At 35.4% G+C, this 22714-nt stretch overlaps 4 protein-coding genes across 10 annotated transcripts; 1 reads left to right on the top strand and 3 right to left on the bottom strand.

Annotated features, from left to right (window-relative positions):
• The first annotated feature begins 3887 nt into the window (after window positions 1–3887).
• On the top strand, window positions 3888–5203 carry LOC106350029. Its single transcript, XM_013789972.3, has 2 exons — window positions 3888–4515; window positions 4657–5203. Exons 1-2 carry the CDS (start codon window positions 3969–3971, stop codon window positions 4998–5000), a joined length of 891 nt encoding a protein of 296 aa, XP_013645426.2. The 5' UTR covers window positions 3888–3968; the 3' UTR covers window positions 5001–5203.
• A 1000-nt stretch (window positions 5204–6203) lies between these two features.
• On the bottom strand, window positions 6204–8750 carry LOC106350034 (secretory carrier-associated membrane protein 5). The gene is made up of 12 exons (XM_013789979.3): window positions 8576–8750; window positions 8068–8190; window positions 7929–7991; window positions 7789–7822; window positions 7588–7710; window positions 7432–7494; window positions 7238–7331; window positions 7061–7106; window positions 6904–6971; window positions 6747–6795; window positions 6570–6635; window positions 6204–6458 (listed from the first exon to the last, which is right to left on the bottom strand). The coding sequence occupies exons 1-12, from the start codon at window positions 8633–8635 to the stop codon at window positions 6372–6374; spliced, it is 876 nt and encodes a 291-aa protein (XP_013645433.2). The 5' UTR covers window positions 8636–8750; the 3' UTR covers window positions 6204–6371.
• A 543-nt stretch (window positions 8751–9293) lies between these two features.
• On the bottom strand, window positions 9294–13142 carry BNAA06G06880D. Of its 7 annotated transcripts, none has more exons than XM_048782158.1 (17): window positions 12942–13142; window positions 12160–12238; window positions 11984–12067; window positions 11772–11873; window positions 11647–11682; window positions 11445–11555; window positions 11285–11368; window positions 11073–11191; window positions 10863–10964; window positions 10683–10799; window positions 10525–10590; window positions 10367–10433; window positions 10217–10270; window positions 9959–10054; window positions 9843–9869; window positions 9707–9742; window positions 9294–9615 (listed from the first exon to the last, which is right to left on the bottom strand). In XM_048782158.1, the coding sequence occupies exons 3-17, from the start codon at window positions 12062–12064 to the stop codon at window positions 9412–9414; spliced, it is 1302 nt and encodes a 433-aa protein (XP_048638115.1). In that variant the 5' UTR covers window positions 12065–12067; window positions 12160–12238; window positions 12942–13142; the 3' UTR covers window positions 9294–9411. The 7 variants fall into 7 exon arrangements, with proteins under 7 accessions (XP_048638115.1, XP_013645447.2, XP_013645441.2 ...); XM_013789993.3 differs by having other exon boundaries at window positions 11984–12076; window positions 12160–12322; window positions 12942–13139; XM_013789987.3 differs by having other exon boundaries at window positions 11984–12076; window positions 12160–12287; window positions 12942–13139.
• Window positions 13143–14281: 1139 nt separating this feature from the next.
• LOC106350062 (protein STRUBBELIG) lies at window positions 14282–18417 on the bottom strand. Its single transcript, XM_013790008.3, has 16 exons — window positions 18131–18417; window positions 17699–17828; window positions 17528–17599; window positions 17364–17429; window positions 17213–17284; window positions 17066–17137; window positions 16920–16991; window positions 16781–16846; window positions 16633–16698; window positions 16094–16557; window positions 15657–16015; window positions 15310–15581; window positions 15097–15235; window positions 14906–15021; window positions 14663–14819; window positions 14282–14573 (listed from the first exon to the last, which is right to left on the bottom strand). Exons 1-16 carry the CDS (start codon window positions 18222–18224, stop codon window positions 14511–14513), a joined length of 2280 nt encoding a protein of 759 aa, XP_013645462.2. The 5' UTR covers window positions 18225–18417; the 3' UTR covers window positions 14282–14510.
• Window positions 18418–22714: the final 4297 nt, after the last annotated feature.

Genomic DNA, 22714 nt, shown 5'->3' with positions numbered 1-22714 from the left:
TTTCTTTTCCGAAACTTCCTCACATCGTCTCTTGTGTGCACAAAATGAAGTAATGAACTCCGGCACATGTACTTGTGACCAAAGTCAAAAATAGCTTTATTGAAAATTCTTATCACATTCGTCACTTAACTACGCAACAGGTACATTATTAATTCTTCGAACAACAAGCTATTGGTTGTACGTTATAACCCAGTATATAGTTGTTTTTTTGGTATACAACTATTTTAAAGTATTAAATCTCTTACTACAAATGAATAAAATCAAAAATTCATGCACATCTAGACGAACTAATGGTTTAATATATATATAGTTTTCCAAAGTGACAATGGCGATAGGATTTAACCAAACCTACTGTCACGTTTAGATATTTCTGAATTTAATTCATAAATTCAAATAGAATCCGAAAGAAACAACTATATCAAACAAAGATTTAAGATAATTTGGAGCTGTTGAGTGTATAATAAAGAAACAAAAACATCATCTACTCACTAATTAACAAGTTTTAGCATTTTTGGGATATCATCTTCCATGACCGATCACAATATTAATTCTAACAACGAAGCTAATTCTTGATCAAACTCGTTACACCGTATAAAATATCTTAATGAGGTATCATCCGAGCTTACATCTTTTTCATAAGACGTTTGTAAATCGAACAAATCAACTTTCACACTATATTTTGTGGAAAATGAAATAAATTTTAAAGTGATTCTCTAGATATATGTATATATATATATATGTGTGTGTGGTTTTGAGGAAGCATGATTTTATTTTCGTCATCGATCTATGCTAAATATTTTGCTACACATATTGGTCGGCAAAGAAAACAGAACATTAAAAAAAACTTAATATTAAGAGTGGATTAGATAGCACTCGAGACGAGTCGTGGTCAAATATACAACAGTTGGAAAATTGACCTCCATATGGCCCGTTCATGCTGCTTAGCTCTTAAGATATTGTCAAAAGGAATAAATCTCTTTAAGATATTTTTCCTTTTCATTATAAGTATTTCTCTCTTTTATTCGTAGATACATATTTCTGTTTTTAGTATGCACCACATCTGGATCCATATCTCATCAGTCATTTCATTTACAATCTATGCAGCAAACAAATTAACGTACGTAAACACAAACATGCATGTAGATAATTAATGATGGACACTATACGGGAATTTGTGATATTAACAATTTAGAAAGTAGCAGAATCAAAGGGTTTGGCTTTCAAAGAAGTTTGTATCTAAGCTTCATCGGTGGGCACTTGAGTGTCAAAAGATCCGTTTTGGCTTAAGCAAAACTCGATTTATCTAAAGTCTTCTCTCGAGGCTGCTTTCTTGCTTTCAATGCAAAAAAATGACAGATGATCATGTGGTGTAAGGGTGTTTTGAGTCTCTTAATATCTTTAGTGGGTTTTCTACCTTTCGGGATAATATCAGAACGAATATATGTAATGATTTCGTTATGAAATCTTTTATTTTTGTCCAGTAACTTTAGTACTCCTCCATATCTTAATCTAATCAAGACATCCAGTGACATATTAGCTAAGTCAGATGGTTTAGAAAATAAGAGATATGTTCGCTTAATGATATTATGAATCAAGTTGTCTTGTGGTAGGTAAAAATAACTAATAATATGTTTACGACGATTTAATTTAAAACGATTTGCTATTGGAAAATCTTAGACTTTGGTTAACCCATGTTAACTTAGCTTCGGATAAGAGACGATTTTTAGTTTTTTTTTAGATTTTAACTAAAAAAAACTAAGAACCATCTATTAAATAAGAGATTAAAAGTCGTCTTTTAGTCAAAAAGTGTTAAAAACAAAAAACAAAAAAAATGTCAAATCATAAGTTAAAAACCCCGGCTAAGAGACTGAAGTTAATCATGTCCTTAGTATTAACTAGTAATTGATTTTTAGGTACTCTCCGGTCTCTACTTTAAATATCATCAAGTGACCTAGTAAACCAGTTTAGCAAAATCATTTTTAAGAGATAAGAATACATGCATATATCATGAATAAGTTGTCTTGTGATGGGAATTATATTAACTAGTAATGATTAATAATACTATATAATTTGTTGACAAAAAAATGATTTACAATTTAAGTTTAAATTAAAGAAATGAGTGGCATTTATATAAAATCATAGTATTAACTTTTTTTGTCAGCTAATCATAGTACTATTAACTGAAAAACGCATTCACTACTTTAAAGGAATGATTAATGTAAATCTCTTACGGAGAGTCTCTTATCGAAAATTAGAGACGTCTCTTAATTTTATTTTATTTTAAGTTAAGACGTGTTTCTTAGGGGGGTTATTGGGAGTGAAATTTTGAAAGAATTTTAAAATTTAGAGATTTCATTGTTATTGGTTAATGAATTCTTAAAATCTTATTAGAATCCTTTGTTATTGGTTTGTGGACTTTTAAATTCTATGGAAATCCTATGTTATTCAAAAAGTTTAGTTTTTATTGACTTTGTAATTCTATTAAACTCTTTTGTTATTGGGACATAAATTCTCTCTAGTTTTACTCATAACACACAACTTTACAAATATCACATATAGTCATAGGATTCTCAAAATCTATGTACCAAAACACACAAAAACACAAATACATAAACACAACAAGATTTTTTACATTTTTATTGTCAAGTCAAAGATAATTGTAAAAAGAAAACTAAAGATAGAAGAAATTATTAAAAATAACAATTTTAAAAAAAATCATTCATGAAATATAACTATTTGATATTAAAATAAAATCATGAGAAAATTCATAGGTTGATCTTAAAAACTTTAAAACAAAAATCAAACAAGACAAATCAAAATGTCAAAATATTAAAAAACCAAAATTTTTATCTAATTTTCAAATAGTTCTCTTTTATGAAAGAATTTAAAAAAAAAATAATAATAGAAAGATAAGTTTCGAAAGAAAAGTATATATGAAAATCTATTATAATTAATGACAATTTATACAATACATTGGGTAAAAATTCATCAAATCTACTTAACTTTTAAAAATCTATTAACTCTTGAATTTTCAAACTTCACACAAATTCTATTTTCAATAGGCCTTCCTTAGTTTTTTTAGTTAAAAGCTAAAAGATCCTACTTAAAAAAACACGCATTAATCAATCATGGTCTAAGCCACTACTATCTATAAAAAAAGTGGTTTTACTTTGACAACGCAAAAATGTATTACTCGTTTATCCACACATAAAGTGACACAATATCGTTTGAATCCTTATTAAGAGACCAATATTATATATTTATATATTAGATAAATTAAAACTTCTTACATATATGCACGGCCAGTGAATGTGAATCATCAATAATTCAGAAGAATATATAACTTCTATGTAGTAACAAAGTGACTTTTTTTTTAACAAAGCGACTTTTAAATTCGCTTTATACATGTTTAAATTTTTGTCGACCACTACATATTCAATTATTTCGTTTGTTTTCCAATGAAAATAAAAGAAGGCCATATAAGGCAAAAAAGACGTGGCCGTAGCGTGGGTAAATACTGGAAACGAAATATACGAATATACACTCATACTAGGTTTGACTAATAAGAGAAAAAAAATTATTAATGTCGGCGACTAATAAGAGAATATCAACGTAAAAAAGAAGAGAATATTTATTTTATTTTATAATATACTAGCTAGGAGATATGAGTGGTGGACACGTGAAGTTTTGTTAACGTTTCAATAAGACGGAACCAATAAAAAATAGTTATTTCCTGCTCGTGTTATGTTGTGTAAGGGGATGCGCCTACTATCTGATACGATCGTGACCGTTCATATAGTTAATCTTAAATCTAACGGTGTAAATCAGCTATCCCACTAGTCCCCTCTCTCTATATAAACGATAGAACAACACAGCCAAAGAGCCTGACAACTACTAAACACCATTCGATAAACCCGAAGAGAGAGAGAGGGAGATAAAGAAGGAGAAAAAGACTAGATCGGGAAAAAATGGCGTCATGGATTAAACCGGTGCTAATCTCTACGGGAGTTGTTGCTGTAGCTATGCAACTAAAAATCATCGTCCCTGTTGTGGCACTAGACTTCTCTCGAGCTCCCATCCTTTTCAGTTCCTTTCTCTCGTGGCTGAAACCACCATACCTCTACGTCATCACCAACGTCATCATCGTCATGATCGGATTTTCATCCATGTACTACCGGATCATCACAAACCCCGACGGCAAAGACCACGAGGGTTCATACAGCGGCGACCATAAGTTTCATAATCATGAGCAGAACGTCCACCGAGCTCAACCACGGCGGTCGGAGACGGCGAAGCATGAAGACTTCAGTTTCGTAGCCGAAACTCAGCCGTCAAAGAAGGAAAATGAGACCCCGAAGGTGGTTACGGAGAAGCTAGCCGAACCGGCGGCAAAAGTAGAGGAGGAGAAGAAGTGTTTAGTGGTTGTGGCCAAACCGGAAAATCTGACTCCGGTTGAGAAGCCTCTTGTTTCGGCTAGGATCGGTCAACGCAAAATGGTCAAGACCACCACAGCAGGTAACTAAGTTAATACTATTATACAATAAACATTAACAAGTTGGACAAAGAAGGTGACGTACGTCACAAGTTAGATGTTCTAGTTGAAAACGAAACCTAAATACTATTTTACTAAGACGTTGCTTTGGTAATTTTATTCAGAACGAAACTCTTTGAAAGCGTTGAGAGTGGCGAAGCCAAAGCGGCAAGAGACTCTTGAGAATACGTGGAAGATGATAACGGAAGGGAAACCGTTGACTAGCTATTACCGGAGACCAGACACGTTCGGACTTGGCGTAGAAGATTCCAACAAGACGAAACCATTCGGTTTGAAGAAGGCGGAGACGCTTACTGATCGAACTAAGTACTACCTGTCACCGGCCGTGTCACGGAGTCGAAATGAGCTGAATGTAAGAGCTGAGGCGTTTATAAAAAAGTGCAACGACGAAAGGTTCGAGTCGATGAGACAGGACACAGAAGTGACTCGTCGTGGTCTTTCGTTTTAGTTATGGTGTTTGTTTTTGTTTTGTCTATTCAAATTTCAATTTCATTTTCTTAGACGCTAATAACAAAAAGGAAATGGCAAATGTGGAAAGTCATGGATAAACAAAGCACCTTGATTGGCTTAGTTTGGTTTAGTTGTTATATCGCATTTTTCATTCACGAATGTACAGGCAAGGCATCAAATAGATATTTTTCCTCGTTAAAAGATTGTTTTGTGTCCAAGTAGTTACTCATAAACACACAAACAAGATATTAGACATTATTAACATTAAAATATTTTCCCCCAGGAAATAAAACTTTGAAAATTATCATTAGCGAATGTATAGTGTACAGAAAGTCAAGCTTATACAATAATAACAAAAACAAGATAGAGATTTGACATCTGATGTGATGTAGATATTTTTCCCTTCTGTAACAGATATTTTGAGAGAGGTTTCTGTTTTCTTGTGTTTTGTCATTATCAGGCGATAGGGAGAACGTGATTCACGGCAAGACTCATGAAAGATTGTTTAAGACTAATGTTTAAGAAATCGCCAAGCTATAGTTAGATAAAAGTATATATGAAATTATTGCAGTTAGATAATATATATGAAATTATTGACTGAAAAGTAGTTTTTTTTAACACAACTTAATTTCATTAAACTTTTAACATGCTTGATTACAACGATTATAGGGAATAATACATTCTCTTTGATTGAAAACATAAACTACAACAGTATATAAAATAAATGAGATAATTCTTCAATCAAACATGACAGTGGAGACGGAGCTTGAATGCGTCGAGATAGCCTTAACAACGAATCAGATAGTATAGAAATAGTCACATATAGTGATGTTGACCCTCATAGACGAGGAACCTGAAACTGAAGCTCGACATCGAGTTCAGACTTCAGATAATCATCTCCTTTCATAGAAAAGAGGTATGTAGAGACCAATCCGGTGAACTCACCGGTAAACTATTCTTCTAGTTTTCTTGAAAAAAAGATATGACATTATACACAAACTAAAGATCCCGGTGAATCCACCAGAAATCCTTTGCATTGTTATCACGTGGATCAAATCATCAAACACCCATGGACACGAGCTTAAGATTTGGTGGGCTGACTATATAAACGGTAACTTCATAATTCTTAAAAGGCCAGGCCCATAATATTAACCTTCTCGGCTTTGAGATGAACGGCCATCTGATCAAAAAATTTGGAAGCTTACGGTTTGAAATCTGAACTCAAATTGAATAAACACAAATACACAATCTATTTTTTTTTTTTTTTGAACTTTGCTGCTGTAAAAACAAAACAAAACAAAAAGGTCAAAGAGCTGAAGAATGTAAAAGTTACACATCACAACCAATAGCTTCAGGAGGGATCATGAGTTCAAATCGCAGCTCTCATGGCTCCTCTTGCAGCATCCCTTTTCATCTCATCTGCTTTCCCGCTCCCTCGGAAGTACATGTATACTTGCTGCACATGTAAAATTGCCACATTTCAAATGTTAAGAGAGTCTTCTACCTCTGAAAACTATACTGATGCAGAGACTATCTCTTTTCGGTTCTAAAAGACAAGGAAAGAGACCTGAATAACCCAGATGCTGACCACTGATTCAAGGCAGAAAAACGCAAACCCGATGAAGTAGAAGATCTGTCACAGGCAAAACAAGAATTCAATGATCAATGAGGATATAAGCGGTTCATAAGACAAAAGTTGACACAATCCAAGAGCTCATAAGGGATACAAAAAAGAAGAGCTTACTCCGACCAATGCCTGACTGCTCAACATATCTAGCGCAGGTAATATGCCCCTGTGAATTCGAGGATCAATCAAAATAGAGTAACTAATAACAAGCTTGATATGCAAGTATTAACTGATTTAACTCTAGATGTCTTTAAGCTTTTTAGAAGAAACTTACGCAAGTGACTTTCCTTTGAAGACGATAGGAGGAGCAACTGCAGCAAAGACGCAGAAAACTATGTGGAGCTGTGTGCCACAGAAAGGATTGTGTCAGATTGAAATTCTAACTGACTCACTCGGGTAAGAGATATAACCATTATTAGCTAGGGGCTCACCATGTAGAACAAGAAGAACCATCCAAAGCTCAATGCGCTATCATTTCTGCAGGAATCCAACACAAAATAAACACACTGAATCAGAGAATATGGAAAGAAAAAAAATATACTGTGAACACTTTTCCTCCATTAGTACACAATTGCGTTTTTTAGTGACAAGGTATGAGAAGTAAAAACCTGAAGGCACGGTAGAGAGGACGATACCATAACACATAGCCTCCTGGGACACCGGATATGAAGTAAATAAGAGCAAGAAGCCAAATCGTTACTCCTGAACAAAAGAAAAAAAAACAAACTCGAGGTTGTAAGACATGCGAATGGTCAGCGGAAAAAAAAGAAAATAAGACTTGAGTAAGAGAACAAGAAGAGACCTTCTCCTTTGATCCAAGCTGTAGTAACGGCGATGACGTTCCAGAAAAGTGCAAGAACCAACCCTGTTGGAGATGGAGACACACGAGTAATGTTCTGACTCAAACCTATATAGGTGAAATTAACATAGGAATGTCCATAAGACTATATTGACGTACCCAAGTATGTTGAGAAAGCAATATACTGTAGCCTTTGGAGACGAATAGGAATCTCATTTGCAATGTCATGGTGGATAAGAGGGAACAAGGGCGGCCAGTTTTTCACCTCGATAACAATTCCAGCTAGAAATAAAAGGTCAAAAAATATAAAGAGCAGACTAGAGAAGATATAAAACCAAACATAAAAGGCATTGTATGTACCTCGTGCAGCAGCATCCTCTTTCCGTTTGAGATCCTACACAACAGAAAACAAAACTGAATCATCTACTGAAAATGAAAGTTATACAGGAACACCCACATCAGCAATATCAATGTTCTTCAGGATGGTGTTTGTTTGTTACCTGCTCACGTCGTTTAAGCTCAGCTTCTTTGGCTTGGAGCTCCTTCTCCTTCTTCTTCAGATCCTGTATTCAAACAAGGAAGTGTCATTAAAACTAATCGCAAAACGTATGATATCTACTCCGACTTCAACAACCGAACCTGTGCACCAGACCCTGGTCTGTCAAGAGGAACGTCAACGGTGCGACCATAGCCAAAACCAGCAGGTTCCGGAGGCAAAGGCGATAGTCTGGAACTCGAAGCAGCTGGTACACTCCCGGGATTCTAATAAAGCATACAAATTTAACAATCATCATCAGTCTTGCACCACCACTACCTTCTTCAGAATCAAAGAAGAGCTCCATGGGACAGTGATACCAAAAGAAAAACAACAAAAGAGACGAAATCAAGAACACTAAACCCATCTGATTAGCCACAATATAATCCAAAAAGTTACAAAATTTAAAACAAATTTGGATTTACATTCTCACAAAATGGCTATTCTGTTACAGATTCCATAACAAAGCGGATTAATCAACACAAGACACAAACTTTAAGTAAGACTACTGATGAGAATGGACAAAACCCAATTCGAAGGAAGCAAACTTTTTAAAGGGAAAATAACACATTTTGATCCAATCGAAAGAGTGAAGAAAGGAGGAAGGCTTACAGCAAAAGGATTGACTTCGTCTCCTTCGTCGAAGGGGTTCCGATCGTAACGACCTGCCATCCTTTACAAACGCTTATCGACGAACACTTTGATCTGAGAGATCTCTCTTTCTCTTCACAAGGACTCAAAAGATTACACTTTTAAAGAGAAGTAAAAGGAAATTGAGAATTTCACCAAATTGATATTACATCCCATATATACCGATTCACCTCCTTATTTTACTTTATTATTTACTTTATTTTAATAACAGTTTGGAATTATATTGTTTTTACTAATATTTGTGATAATTACTTTTGTTAGCATTATCTTATTTTTATATTCATTCCTTATGTTTCGAGCAAAATTTTCGTTTCAAAATAAGTTTTGTTTTCTAATTTTAACGTAAAATTTATTGCTTTAATATTTTCATATATTTATTTATTGATTGAAATATGTTAATTTAATATTTTTTTTATTAGTTGAAATGTAGTAATGTATTGACATTAATAATAATGTTTTTATTTTAGAAATATATTAAATTAAATATTTTTTTAATCTATATGTTTAAATCTAAAACGACAATTAAAATAAAAAATATATATTAAAATTAAACACAGAAGACATAGAGAACAGATGAAGACAAATTAACCAATTTTAATTTGTAAACCATTTTCATTTTAGATTTATCTCTTTTGGATTTCCCCAATTTTTAAAGTAAAATATTTGGGATGTTAAACAAGGTTATAAACTTATTTTCTCCCTAAATAACTGAGCTAAATAATACAGTATAAAACTAATTACAAAAACTAAGCAAATCTCTCGTGTAAAAAAAAATCCTTGTTTATGCTACTTATGCGTTATGCTGTTGATGTCTCTTGACTTCTCTTATGCTTCACCCTGTGAGTGTTACCACGCTTTAGTCTTCTGTTACTAATGCTGTTACTCTTCTGCTTCTTCTTCGAGCTCGATGAAAATGGATCGATCCAGTTCTTGTCTTCTTCCACCGCTTTTTTCCATCTTTCTTCAAACCTTTGAAGCTCCCATGTCGACTGCCTCCTTATCTACTTGTTTCATCACACACTACGTTGCTAAGTTTTTTTTAGCTTCTATAACGATAAACCAAAGAAGATAGTTGTATAGATATTTACTCACCGAGGTTCTTGAATCAAATGTTGTATGGCCATGTCTCTGTGAAAATATGATGAAAAAGAATCATAAAGGTGTTAGTTAGCTTTTCTCTCGTTGGATGCCAAAAAGTGTGGAGTGTTTTGATGTCAATAAAACTTACGTTAGTCCTAACGTCACGAGTTCTGGTCTGCAGGTATTAGAGAAACAAACGAGTTATATAAGGTAAAGCGTTCGTTCATCGAGATCAAAACGAGTTCGGATTTAGAAAGATCATACCTTCTTATCAGAAGGTACACTTTCACCCAAAGTTTGAATGCCTTGATGAAAGATGTACTCTCTATCCACGATCCCTACCTTCATTTTCCTGTCTCCCTAAAACACGTTCAAACCATTCTCATAAATGTGAGACAATCAAACGAAAAGTTGCTGAACCATAATGTTTTTAGACTATTTCAAGGTTTCAAAAAGGACTAAGATGTTCATTTCAGAAAGATAATAAATTAGAGCAATATTTTGAAAGAGAAGTGTGATCACCTGTGCACAATACCCAAGTTTCATATCCATTCCCCATCCATGAACCAAGTCATTCTAAAAAAGCCAAAACAAAAATGACCTCAAGTAAAAAAGTTGAAGGGAGCAGTTAACTTTCTATAGATAAATAACGGCAAGTGAAAAATATTTTACCTGTATAAGATTCCAAGTGCAAAACCAAGCAGCTCTTGAAAACACAGGAGCCATTCCTTCAACAAATCTACAAAACAACAAAAGGAAAGTGTTATCATTTAAATATATATACACTCAATAATTCACAGAAATTATTCTGTCGCCTACTAAGCCATTACCCTGTGCAAGGAGGATCTTCACTAGTATTAGAACATTTCTTAGTGCCTCTATTGATGTAAACTCTCCTGTGTTCATGACATCATGTTGTACATTAAGTGCCAAACACTTTGAAAACAAACAAAGAGAAAAACTCTCTCCTATTGAAGTAGATTTGAACCTATGAAATTTCTTTGTTTTGGAACGGAGTGTGATCTTGTGGTGGATTTCAGTCGAGTTTCGGTCCAAAGCCGGTTGAGATATCTCCAGTCCCTCTGCTTTAACTATCTTCAAATACCTTCAGAAAATGATTGGTGTCACACTCAATCTTTACGGCTTAAAAAAAGAAACTGAAACTTACCTCTCTGGTGTGAAGTTCTCTACTCCAAGATCCTCATCCCAAAGAAAAATATAATCATAAATGGATACAACGTCCGGATGGAGAAATCGTTTTGCAAACCACCTGAAAATCAAGAAAAGGAAACATATATAATAAACCAATGTTACACAAGTAAAACATATAAACAAAACATTGTCTCAATGTTATGCATTGGAAGAGAAAAATAAGTACCATTTAGTCTGGTTCTGTGCAACTATATGTATGGCCTTTGAACTCCACTCAAGATCCCACCATTTATCCATATTTCCATCGTAATGGAAAAGAACAACCGTGAAATTCGCTGGAAGAAACTGAGAAGACACATAAACTTTACATATGAAACCTAATAGTTCTTCAATGCCTAGGATTAATTTAGGATCAACTCAGAAAAATATATATAATACCTTCTTTACCATGGCATCGACATTACCCTTTTGCTTAATGCCTACGGGTACGGCCAACAAGTTACGGTTAGTCATTTCAACACCCTGTGTTTTAACAATCACAATACACATCAGAAAATCCTCTAATTCTTGCCATAATTCTTGATGCAGAAGCACTAACCTTTGCCCTTAAACTATTACTAGACCAGAGAGGCTTTAGTTCAAGGTCCGATCTAGGCTGTAAGATACCACGCGGCAAGCCTTTTAGTTTCTCATCGACTGGTTCAGATTCCTTGATACAGTCCAGGAGGAGTGAAATTTACATTAAACCGTTTACAAATGAAGACAATATAAGATGATAGTGCAGAGTACCAAAATGTTACCACTGCCATGTCAAAGGGATAATCTGCTTCCTCTAGCTGAAAGGTACAAGTAATAAAAGGAGTTTACTAATCAAACCAACACATCCAAAGAGATCAAAATGATAGAATTTTGGTTCCAAGATTACCTCAGTCTCTTCGAATTGAATATTAGTGGTCTTATACCAAAAGATCAAAAGTGCTGTACACATGAGAAGCAAAAAAGGTTTTACTCTCCACCCGGATTTACCCTGCAAGACTCAGAAACGTTTTACCATGAGATTCCGAGCTAGTAGTCCAAAACGGTATAATAATAATAACTCGAACATAATTGAGGTTCTACTAACTAGACCAAGCTTACCACATCTTGAGGATTGTTTCTTCTCTTGACAAACGACTTCAATGATTTGATCGACTTCATAGCCGGCAAACCATGTTCCATAATCTATATTTGCTACACAATCATAATTAGAAATTAAAAAAAAAACAATTCAACGCAAGAAGTTACAAATCTTACAAGAAGCAGAAAACTCTCACCTGCTTTTGTGTTCTCCCAAGAACAGAGAACAAGAACACTTTAAACCAGACCTCACTCACTGAATCTCAGTTTAATAGGCTATTAGGCTGTGAATTCAAGACCAATGCATGTCGCTCGTATGATCAGTCTGAATTATCCAGAAGAAGAGACAAAATAGTCACGCTAAACAAAGCACAAACGAGAGTAGCAACAGAGGAAACTGAAATCAGACGCTCTAGATACAGCTAATGCACAACACAATATTTTCAATAAAAATGAAATTTTAGAATCCCCTGCATATATTATATATATATATATAATATAAAAGTTTCCAGAAAAAGAGCAATAAAAAATTGAAGCGGCAAGTTTTGTAACAGCAACAGAAAGATGGCGTTCTTCAGGTTTTACTATCTGGGGCCCCATAATTTTTTTAAAGGAATGAAATAGAAAATTTAGGATGAGTTTACTAATTGTATAGATCTAACGAAGAATAATGATTACTGTTTATTGTTTCCTCTAACGTTAATATATAAAAAGCTCTCATTGATTTGCAAAACTTATAGACAAGGAAAGAAGAAACACACACACATAATACGAAATCATTCAAATTCCTCTATTTACAAGAATACAGAGGAGGACAGAGAATGGAATAGACAAAGGTCAATGATGAAATTTAATGGCTGTGTGTGTTTGATTTATAAATTTTAGGATCTTAAAAGCGACAATAATTATCAAAGACGACCACCAAAGAAAATAAATTCACGGAACATAAATAGAAAATCAGGTATCAGACGAAGAAGACCTTTGAGAAAAGTCTGAAGCATGCAGAATCACTTTGACGAGAGAAGACAAGAGCCAGCTAGAGAGAGAGAGAGAACACAAGAGAAGAAGAGTTTGTTTGCTTTTGCATGAAAGAGAAACAAGAAAAAAAACTGGGGAACTTTTATAGGTCACGATAAATTTAGTATTATCGATCAGACTGAACGAGACGAAAACGAAACCTATCTAACAAAAAATAATAATATCAAATTAAGACAATTTTAAAAAGAATAAAAGTATCGCGACTCGTGTCCTACCCCGTGTTAATCTTACTTACTTGGTTGACAAATATATACAATTTTTGTTTTATTTTTAAATCGTACTTTGAAACTTGGATTCTGCTATACCGTTTACGATAGTATTCTAATAGTATAAAAAAAAGTAAAGAAAAGAAAATTCCATGTTTTGCGTTCTTTTACAATAACTTCATTGAGACCGGAGTTTTATGTAGTTCACTCCTTACGCCACTCCGGAACCCAATAAGTTTCATTTTCTTCTCTGTTCTTCTTCTTCTTGATTCGTGCAACTAATGTGGCTTATAACGAATCCGGTTTTTTAGCTCTATGTTTTTGGTTTTCCAATTGTTTTTTTTTTCATCTTTGAATATCAACATGATTGAACCAAACTAAAGTGAATTGGTGCATGCAAAAATGTAGTATTCCAAACTTTTTTCTCTCTTCTTAAAAAAGCTTATGTAGATATACTATATTCAAATGGTTTAAATATATTTACACGATTGTTTTATACTTTACCACATGATTTTATTTTACCTAGTAAGTAGCATTAGCCAATGGAATTATCATCTAAGTAATGCTACAGGAACTAAAAGTCTACAGAGTAAAAAGTTCGAAGAAATCCCGAAACGGCAGAAGCGGTAAAACGTTTTCAATTACCAAGTCGGTGAGAGTTTAGAAGTTTCAGTTTTAGTTAGCTAAAATATACTAGAAGAACAAAATTTGCAAGTTTGATAGTATTGTATAGTGGATAAATGTTTTTTTAGTAGAAGTCATGCATGACATTTAATAAGATTACCATTATCGAATAGCCAAATGTGGAAGAGTTGCAATATGCAACGGTATAAGCTTCTTTGATCATTTATCCCGTTACGAAATAAGGGCAATAAACGTAACCTCTCCCTCTTTTGCTACTAAAACAATACTGAAAAATGACATTGCACGTAACTGACTGTGACTACATTTTAATACGTAACCGTGTGTTTTAGTTTTAGGTAAGAAGTAAGAACATATTGTTACATAATTCTTTAAAGTTGTTTAGAACAAAATAGACGAAGCTATATTGCGTTAACAAAATATTAGTGCTTAATTGGAGATGTTCACGATGATTGTGTTTCTGATCATATGATATTTTCACGTCCCAAGACATTTCCAAACTCAACCACGGTTTCAAATACATACGACTCTAGTTAACCTACCAAACAAGTAATTAAAAGCTGCAACCGGATTGTTCATACGTTACATTCATCAAAGGAATAAACAAGAATCTGACAAATAAAATATCCTTCTGCGTTGTAGTCCAAGGCTTGTATATCTTCTTAGATCATATGTTGAAGATCTTGGACAATTTCTGATACGGGCGGTCTGAATCCTGGCTCCATCTATACATCAAAAGAAGTCAAAAGGGGTTAGTTCATTGATCTAATGCTCTCTCACTTAATATGGTGATGAATCTAAGTGAAAATTTTACCTGGAGAGAACGTGATATGATATCTGCAAAACGTGACAACGATTTCTTTGGATAAGCTCCATGTAACGACGGATCAACCATTCTTGTCAACGCATCTATGTCATGAAGCCTAGGTATAGCCCACTGCGCTAGTGTCTGATGTCCCCTCGGCCTCGTCCTGCATATATAACGGGCTTGCTCTTAAGTGAGACATGTTCTCGTTCGTGTCATAATCTTTAATCTCTTTAGAGTATGTATGCTAACCTGTCAAATGGTCTGCGTCCAGTGAGCAATTCTAACATAACAACCCCAAGGCTATATACATCGCTCTGACAAGTGTAGCTTCCATACTCCACCTCAGGAGCCGCATAACCCGCCATCTACAATTTTATAACCAATTCTCTTACAGAACTCACTCCTATGTCAAGATTTTGGATTTACAAGAATATTCATACCTGACTCGTTGGACGTGGTGGTAACATATAAGCCAAACCGCTGTCTGCAACACGCACAGAGAGCTTTTCATCAAGGAGAACCTTGGAAGACTTGAAGTTCTGGTGTACAACCGGCGGTTGGCATACCTCGTGAAGGAACCTGAAACCAAACACACTCATAAAGTTCCTCTACATGTTCCAAATATAGACATTTTGAGGTTCGTTTAAACTTACTGTAATGCCTTGGAAGCTCCTAAAGCAATATTAATACGCACATTCCAAGTGAGCTTCTTGTGCAACTTGCGATCCAAATGCAACGCATCTTGTAATGATCCATTAGGACAGTACTCATACACAAGCAGCCGTTGACCATACTCATTACAGTAACCAAGAAACTCCAATATATTCCCTCGTTTAAGCTTCAAAACATTGGAGACTAGGTTGAGGAACTCCCCATCACTCTGCGTTTTGTTGATTGTATTGCTCAGCTTCTTCACCGCAAGATACTACACATCACAGAGACTGAGTTTAAGAGTGCAAAATGGATAAGTACTAGGTTAAGAGGGAAAGTATTAACACACCTTGCCATGAGGAAACACGGCTCGGTAAACATTACCAAGCGACCCTTCACCGATGATAAGCTCTTCAGAGAAACCATTTGTGTACTGCTGAAGTGAAGCAACGGTGAAAACAGTAGCCGAAGATGAAGAATTCAACCCTGGAGGAAAATGAGCTGCTCTCTTTGAAGCAGCAGAATCGTCATTAGACTGGAAACGCCTCGGTGGTTGTTGTAGCGGCTTTTGCACATCCTTGTTATAATACGAAGCAGGAGGAATCGCTCTCCTGCTCTCTTCAGGCCGTGGTGGCGGCATAGGATAACCATACTTCCTGTCTCCACCTCCATATCCATCGTAAGGCTTAACCATAGGCTCCCTAGAAACTGCAAAAAAACAACAAAAGAAAGCCAGTGAGCCACAACACTCAAGTAAGTTTTGTTTTTTCTTTTTAATCAGTGTACCTTTTCCCAAAGTGGGGGTTGGTTGAGATGGAGGTTTATTGAAGTACGGTCGTTGTAAATCTTTACGAGCATCAGCTCCATAACGGTTATACTTCTTCCCTCTGCAACATCTCCAAAGTGTAACACACAAGCCGGATACGAGAACAATTATAGCCACTGAGGAAACGACTAGAATGATTCTCTGAGTGGACCAAAACTTTCCTGAGCCTGAACCTGAAGGAGGTGATATTTGTAAAGTTGGTTGTCCTGACCCAGAGTTCCAGGGATCACCTCCTACGTTATCAGAAGGTGGTGACCAAACCAAAGGTGGTGGTGGTGGTAGCAGTGGAGCAAAAGGAGCAGGAGGAACATTGGAGACAGGAGGGACACGAGGAAGAGGAGGAGCATGGTGAGTAGCGGGAGGAGGATCAGCAGCAGGTGGAGGGGGTGTTATAATGGATGTGTTGAATGGAGTTCCATCTTTTCTGCAGTTATAATGACAGACAAAACTTGAATGGCTGAAGCAAGAAAAAAAATTACAACTATAAAACATACTTAACTTGAAGTTTGGGACTTTTAATAGATTTGGAGGTATAGGTCCAGAGAACAAGTTGTTTGCTACATTCCTGAACCAAAAAGATATTCATAAACTATAGTAAGTTACTGAAGCTAACTTTAGAGTCAAGAACAAAGAGTAAAAAATATTACAAATCGGTTAAGGAGAGATCTTCTATAACATCAAGTGTTCCAATGAGCTTGTTGTCCTGCAGATATCTGCAGTCTAACCACATTAGATGTATAGAAGCAATGGTAACAATCTGTCTTTACCAAAATCTATGAAACTTACAGTATCTTGAGAGCAGCTAAGTCTCCCATGGAAGGAGGTAAACGGCCTTCCAGTATGTTAGCCGATAAGTCCCTGCAATTAGATACTAAATGCGTAAGCATGGAAGAACCCCCCAAGGGGAAGAAAAGAAGAGAAGAAAACATCACAGTTTAGTCAGTTTTGTTAGCTGCTGAAAGTAATCTGGAATCTCTCCTGATAAAACATTGTTCCCTAACGACCTGTAGGGGGAAAATAAAGAGTATCAGAAAAGATAAAAAGACTAGAGATGCGAGAAACAGTATCCAAAGACTTACAGTTCTGACAACTCGGTTAAAAAGGACAGTGTAAAGGGTATATTCCCAGTGAAGCGGTTGCTAGAGAGAGATCTGAAACAAAGACAAATGAAACCAAAAGTGTGAATGTGTTTAGCTGTTTGGAACTGTTAAATCAATTCTCAAAACGCACAGGTTTCGGATGGTAGAAGGCAAAGCCTGTGGAATTGTCCCTGAGATGTGATTGTCACTGAAGTCCCTGTCCATATAAACAAGGGAGGGAAAGTGTATACGTTATTTATTAGTCAAGAAGGCTCAAAAGGAAGCATGTAGATGAAACAAGAAGGCTTTGCTTACATGACTTGGATAGATGAAAAATCAGCAAGGGTGTCACTTAAGCTTCCACCAACCTTCATGCCGCGTATACTTCTGCAGCCAACAACAATAATCACACCTGGTCAGAACCTGAATAAATCTTCTTATCTTTGGTGAGAAGTTAAAAGAGCAGAAGAAGAAGATGAAGTGTACATTTCAGTGATGTTTGAGGAATCACAGACAACACCTTGCCACTTTTCTCCACAAGGGTCTCCTCCAAAAGCAAGCCACCGATGTAGAGACGGTGCTCCCAAAGTAATGTACAAGTTATTAATCGCAGAAACTGCAAGAAAACAAACCCCATCACAAAACCATCTTCCACAATTTCTAAAAAAAAAAAAAAGAGAATAAGTAGGACACTTTCAGGGTCTTGGAGTGAACACCCTAACAAAACTTTTAGGGTTTTTGAGTCTAGTCTCAAAGCAATAGAATCTACCAATCTGGAGCAGCGAAGACAAAGCTAATGGTTTACCTAGTTTACCCTAAAACTGATGCAAGTAGTCACTTTCACTTGACAGAACTCAAAATCTAGTGAGTTCAATAAACTAAAGTAAACAGATAGGCATTAAGAAGAGAGATTATTACCATCTCGGAGATTGGTGACTCCAGCGGAGAAGGGCATTGTTGTCAAGGCCAAAACAGAGAGAACAAAGAACACTTGTCGACTTGTAAAGATCATAGCTTCACTCTTTACTTGAACTCGGATTAGAGTGTCTGCTTCCAAGAAAACTTTGAGGTAAACGAAGATTATGAGTTACTGTGGAAAGAAAAAGGAGAAGGAATTAAAAGGGAAAGTGAAACATAATTTCGTCGGAATTCAAGAGAGAGAGAAAGAGTAGAGAGTAGTGAGTGTGTTTTGTCTTGAAGAACGAGCGCAAACGGCTTTGTTTTTTTTAGTTGAAGGCTTCGTCTCAAATTTTAATGTTTTTTTCTTTGTCGCCATTGCTCATCTAACTATAGTTTCTTCGTGTATTTAATATCTTTGATGTAAATGGCTTTTTCTAATGCCTTTAGGTATAACTACAAGTTAATATCATTATGAGAAATTCATTACAAAAAATTGTGTTGTCCAAGAAAATAAAGGAAAACATTCTTCGTTTGAAACAAAGATTGTGATAGTCGGATCACATTTTATTACAGCAACTTGTATCCGTTCTGGAACCATTCAAATACTTTATATCCACAAATAACATATATAATCCTAATAATATGTGATCCATTAATTCACCTAGGCTAATAAATCCAAATGATACAACAAGAAGTAGTTATGGTTACATCATTTTCTTCTGATTAAATTGGCAGACTTGCAACCTATTAAGTGTGATGGGCCATGAAAGCAGTGAAGTGGAAAAGCTCTGCAAAGTGTTGTATTATGGGAGAAGAGAGTGAGACCCCACGATGTCAACATATCACTCCCGTTTTACGTTATTGTAGTTTAATGCTTCTTGGTGGGTATAAATGGTTGATTGTGAGATTGTTCTCGTAGTTTTTTCTGTCTACAAGTTTTGATACCACAATTCAAACTATTTGGTTGATGTTGTCTTAGTTTTTTTTTTTTTTTAACGCTGGATTTCATATTCAAAAGCAAGAGCCAAAGACCCAAGCCGAGGCAAGCCTCAAGGAAAGTACAGAGGTTAAACAACCTCAACAAAACAGAGTAACAAAAGAAAAGACAGTAACATAAAAACAAAGAAGCCACCAATAGGTGGTGAAGCAGGACATAACTCCCAAGATAGAGAGTGAAGACTATAGTTTAAGAATGTGGGTTAGCCGCTTCTTGCTCTAAAAAACTATTTGGTTGATGTTGTCTTAGTTCAATTACATTTTTTTAGTTTCAATGAACTATATTACATTATTTGGAAAGTAGAAACACTTACCATATTAAAACTTATCACTGTTATTTGATTTTTTTTGTGGTATAACCTTTTGAAAAAGAGAGACAATTTCATAATTGCACTTTGTGGATATCATATTAGCAATTAATAATTCTGGTTTTGTGTTTACAGTTACAACTTACTATCACTTCTTACCAATTTCTTAAGAAAATGATATATTTAATTTGTATCTTGTTGTTTTGGTCATGTAGTGAAGGACGTGTGAACAATCAATGGTACTAATAATTTTTTGGCATGCATGTTTTCTTAGTTTGAGATAAGATTTACTTTGATACTCATGTGTGACTATATATCTGCATGAGCTATTAATGACCCGAGTAATAACACCAGCAAACTGAAGCCGTCGACTATTGCTGGTTTTGCACCTTGACTAATCTTGACAAAGTGTATTGGTTACTGAGACTATATGCAAAAGCTGAAAATAAATGCACAACAATATTCTAATGGCCTTTAACAAGTGAAGATATGGGCCTAAATTGGTCGATTATGTATCGTCAAGCCCACTTGAAGGAAACCTCCCGCTAGTGACAACTTACAACTACGGTATGATTCCTACCATTGTTTTGGTCAGACCAAGATGCCAATTAGATTAAACCTAACCAATACTACATACAAATACCGAATTAAAATTTGGTTTTACTTAACTCTACATTTGAAAATAATTCGCAAATTCAACTAGAAAATTGTAGACCGAAACTAAACTAGTAGAATAATTTTATATTCTAGTCGTTTTAAATATTTTAAGAAATCAAAGTGGTCAAACTTGAACATGATCTCTCACTCTACATAATTAGCAGTTCAACTACTATAAAACCATTGATATTAAAAGTGAAATGAACTGTCACAATTAAAATGTTTTTTTCACACCATATCAAACAATCAAGATAGATTAGGATTCAAGTAGATAGGGTATCCAGTAGTTGAACTATCAATTCAAACGTTATGTTAATGCGAACGATCATTGTAGTGCTAATATACAAACAAAAATTAGTTATGACTTATGAGCTTTGGCGATGCATTAATGTGAGTTCGAACTATAGGTCTCTTTAAAAAAGTGTTTATAGGCGAAATATACATCTTGTAAAGTTAGGCTTTATTATTTGTCCTCAATGTTTAAGATGGTCTCTCATTATCCCCAAAAAGCGAAACAAGATTAAAGAATGCAAAGGGTACTTTTTGGTCACCTGTTACCAGAGGATCCAAGGCACATAATTCGCTTATTCAAAATCACACTAGCTTCATTTTACTTCAAATTTTGGTTTTGACATCGGCCCTCCCAGCATTTTCTGCCCTACCAAATTTTAATCCGTTATAAATCATATAGTCTTGAAAACTCACGAATCACGATATTAGAAACCGTTAAAAAGCAAAATCTATTACAATGCTTTCTCCAAAGATGAGCCTAACTAGTAAAGAAAATTGCTATAGGAAAGAAAAATGTTTGAATGGTCTACCAAACAAATGTAATCAACTGTTTGTAATGTGAAAACCCCTAAATCTCTAAGTGTAAAAGTGAAATAATCAAATTGAAGGATCCCATAATTATTTTACACGGTTGGAGATCTAAAATAAGATAGCATAATCCTACATAGTCTGTATATAGAGGATTTGAGTAAGGCTGCGAATACACAAGTCAGAACATATCAAACAATTTGAACATATATACGATGAACTAGGTTTTGTCATTTGTTACATGGACATTTTTGACTCTCTCTGTGTTCAGCATAGAAGAATCTCATTATATACTAGTATATAGTTTGGAGTATGAATTGTGTATCCATAATATCAAATACTATATATTTTGGAAAGAAAATGCGCATAAAAATCTTAGAAATCCGAAATTCAATAATATTATATTGTATTTATTTAGCAATTAGACTTTATAGTTTATACATAAACATTCAAAAGCTTAATCAACTCTTTGACTAGGTTGATTAAATAACTATATTGTTAAGTATTTCATATAGTTTATAATACACACAACATACTCAAGTTGATTAGTTGAAGATCATTATTAACATGACCCAAGTCCAGAATCAAGTGAAGCCCAGCAACAATACAAAGCCTGCTACTGCACTGAGACAAGAAGACAGAAGAGCATTAGACTTGCTCATGCAAAAGAGCTGTTCTCAGTGTACGAGAAAGGAGAGTATCCAGCTAGCTAACCGTTACGCTATCTTATCTACAGCAGGCTAATGAAACCACAGCTGGCGTCAGTCTAGATCCTTCTTGTAGAGTGTATAAATATCAAGTCTTGTAATGAGTTATTTTCATCAGAAATAAAACGTAAAACTTCAGTCTTTATCTCTGTTCTTGCTTCTGCCTTTATGGTATCAGAGCACAGAAAGTAGATCTTGGATTCGCTTTCTTGCTCATCATGGACGGAAATCCCGATCCTCAGTCTGCGTCTAACTTGACGATTACTCAGTGTGTCACCTTGAAGTTGAAGGATGACAACTATTTGCTCTGGAAACTGCAGTTTGAGCAGTTCCTTTCTTCTCAGATGCTTCTCGGCTACGTCAACGGCACGCACCCTCGACCAGCTCAAACCATCACTGTTCGCGAAGGAGACCAGGTTACTGAAGCAGCTAACCCGGAGTTTGTCAAGTGGGTACAAAAAGACCAGCTAATCATGGCCTGGATCTATGGTACTCTTACTGAGAATGCTCTTCGCTCAGTGTATGGACTTCATTCTTCACAAGAGGTGTGGGTAGCTCTAGGACAGAAGTACAACCGTGTCTCTGCCTCCCGGAAGCTTGCTCTTCAGAGACGTATTCAGAATACTACAAAGGCCAACAAGACGATGACGGTGTATCTGTCTGAAATCAAGACGTTGTGTGACCAGCTTGATTCCATTGGAGCACCTATTCCTGACAGTGAAAAGATCTTCGGCGTTCTCAACGGTTTGGGTAAAGATTATGAGTCTATATGTGCGGTCATTGAAAACTCTATGGACCTTGTTCCGGCTCCGAATCTTGATGATGTAATGTCCAAGCTGACAGCTTTTGATGAAAAGCTTCAGAGTTATGCTGTTTCCTCTGAAGTTACACCTCACCAGGCGTTTTATACACAGAGAGGAGGTTACTCTGGTAGAGGAAGAGGACAGTACAGAGGAGGATCAAGAGGTCGTGGCTACTCAACTCAAGGCCGGGGTTTTTATCAACAGTTTGGTCAGACTGGTGGACGTGGAACACAACAGAACTCAGGAGGAGGAGGTTCGCGTCCAACATGTCAGATCTGTGGAAAATATGGTCACTCTGCAGTCTCATGTTAC

Source organism: Brassica napus, chromosome A6, assembly GCF_020379485.1.
Source record: "Brassica napus cultivar Da-Ae chromosome A6, Da-Ae, whole genome shotgun sequence".
NCBI lineage: Eukaryota > Viridiplantae > Streptophyta > Magnoliopsida > Brassicales > Brassicaceae > Brassica > Brassica napus.
The sequence above is the reverse complement of the archived record's forward strand: the minus strand, read 5'-3'. Positions and strand labels throughout refer to the sequence as shown.

Bases quoted from the DNA above. Each gene is read 5' to 3' on its own strand.
- LOC106350029 (XM_013789972.3), top strand. From the start codon at position 3,969: ATGGCGTCATGGATTAAACCGGTGCTAATCTCTACGGGAGTTGTTGCT. The intron at 4,516-4,656 runs GTAACTAAGTTA...AATTTTATTCAG, and splicing joins GGTCAAGACCACCACAGCAG to AACGAAACTCTTTGAAAGCG.
- BNAA06G06880D (XM_048782158.1), bottom strand. From the start codon at position 12,064: ATGGAACATGGTTTGCCGGCTATGAAGTCGATCAAATCATTGAAGTCG. The intron at 11,369-11,444 runs GTTAGTGCTTCT...GTTAAAACACAG, and splicing joins GTAATAGTTTAAGGGCAAAG to GGTGTTGAAATGACTAACCG. The intron at 10,965-11,072 runs GTACTTATTTTT...CTTGATTTTCAG, and splicing joins GCACAGAACCAGACTAAATG to GTGGTTTGCAAAACGATTTC.
- LOC106350034 (XM_013789979.3), bottom strand. From the start codon at position 8,635: ATGGCAGGTCGTTACGATCGGAACCCCTTCGACGAAGGAGACGAAGTC. The intron at 6,972-7,060 runs GTGAGCCCCTAG...TGTGGCACACAG, and splicing joins GGTTCTTCTTGTTCTACATG to CTCCACATAGTTTTCTGCGT. The intron at 6,796-6,903 runs GTAAGTTTCTTC...TCGAATTCACAG, and splicing joins TTCAAAGGAAAGTCACTTGC to GGGCATATTACCTGCGCTAG.
- LOC106350062 (XM_013790008.3), bottom strand. From the start codon at position 18,224: ATGATCTTTACAAGTCGACAAGTGTTCTTTGTTCTCTCTGTTTTGGCC. The intron at 17,829-18,130 runs GTAATAATCTCT...GTTTTCTTGCAG, and splicing joins AGTCACCAATCTCCGAGATG to TTTCTGCGATTAATAACTTG. The intron at 16,847-16,919 runs GTAAGTTTCATA...GTTAGACTGCAG, and splicing joins TTAGCTGCTCTCAAGATACT to ATATCTGCAGGACAACAAGC.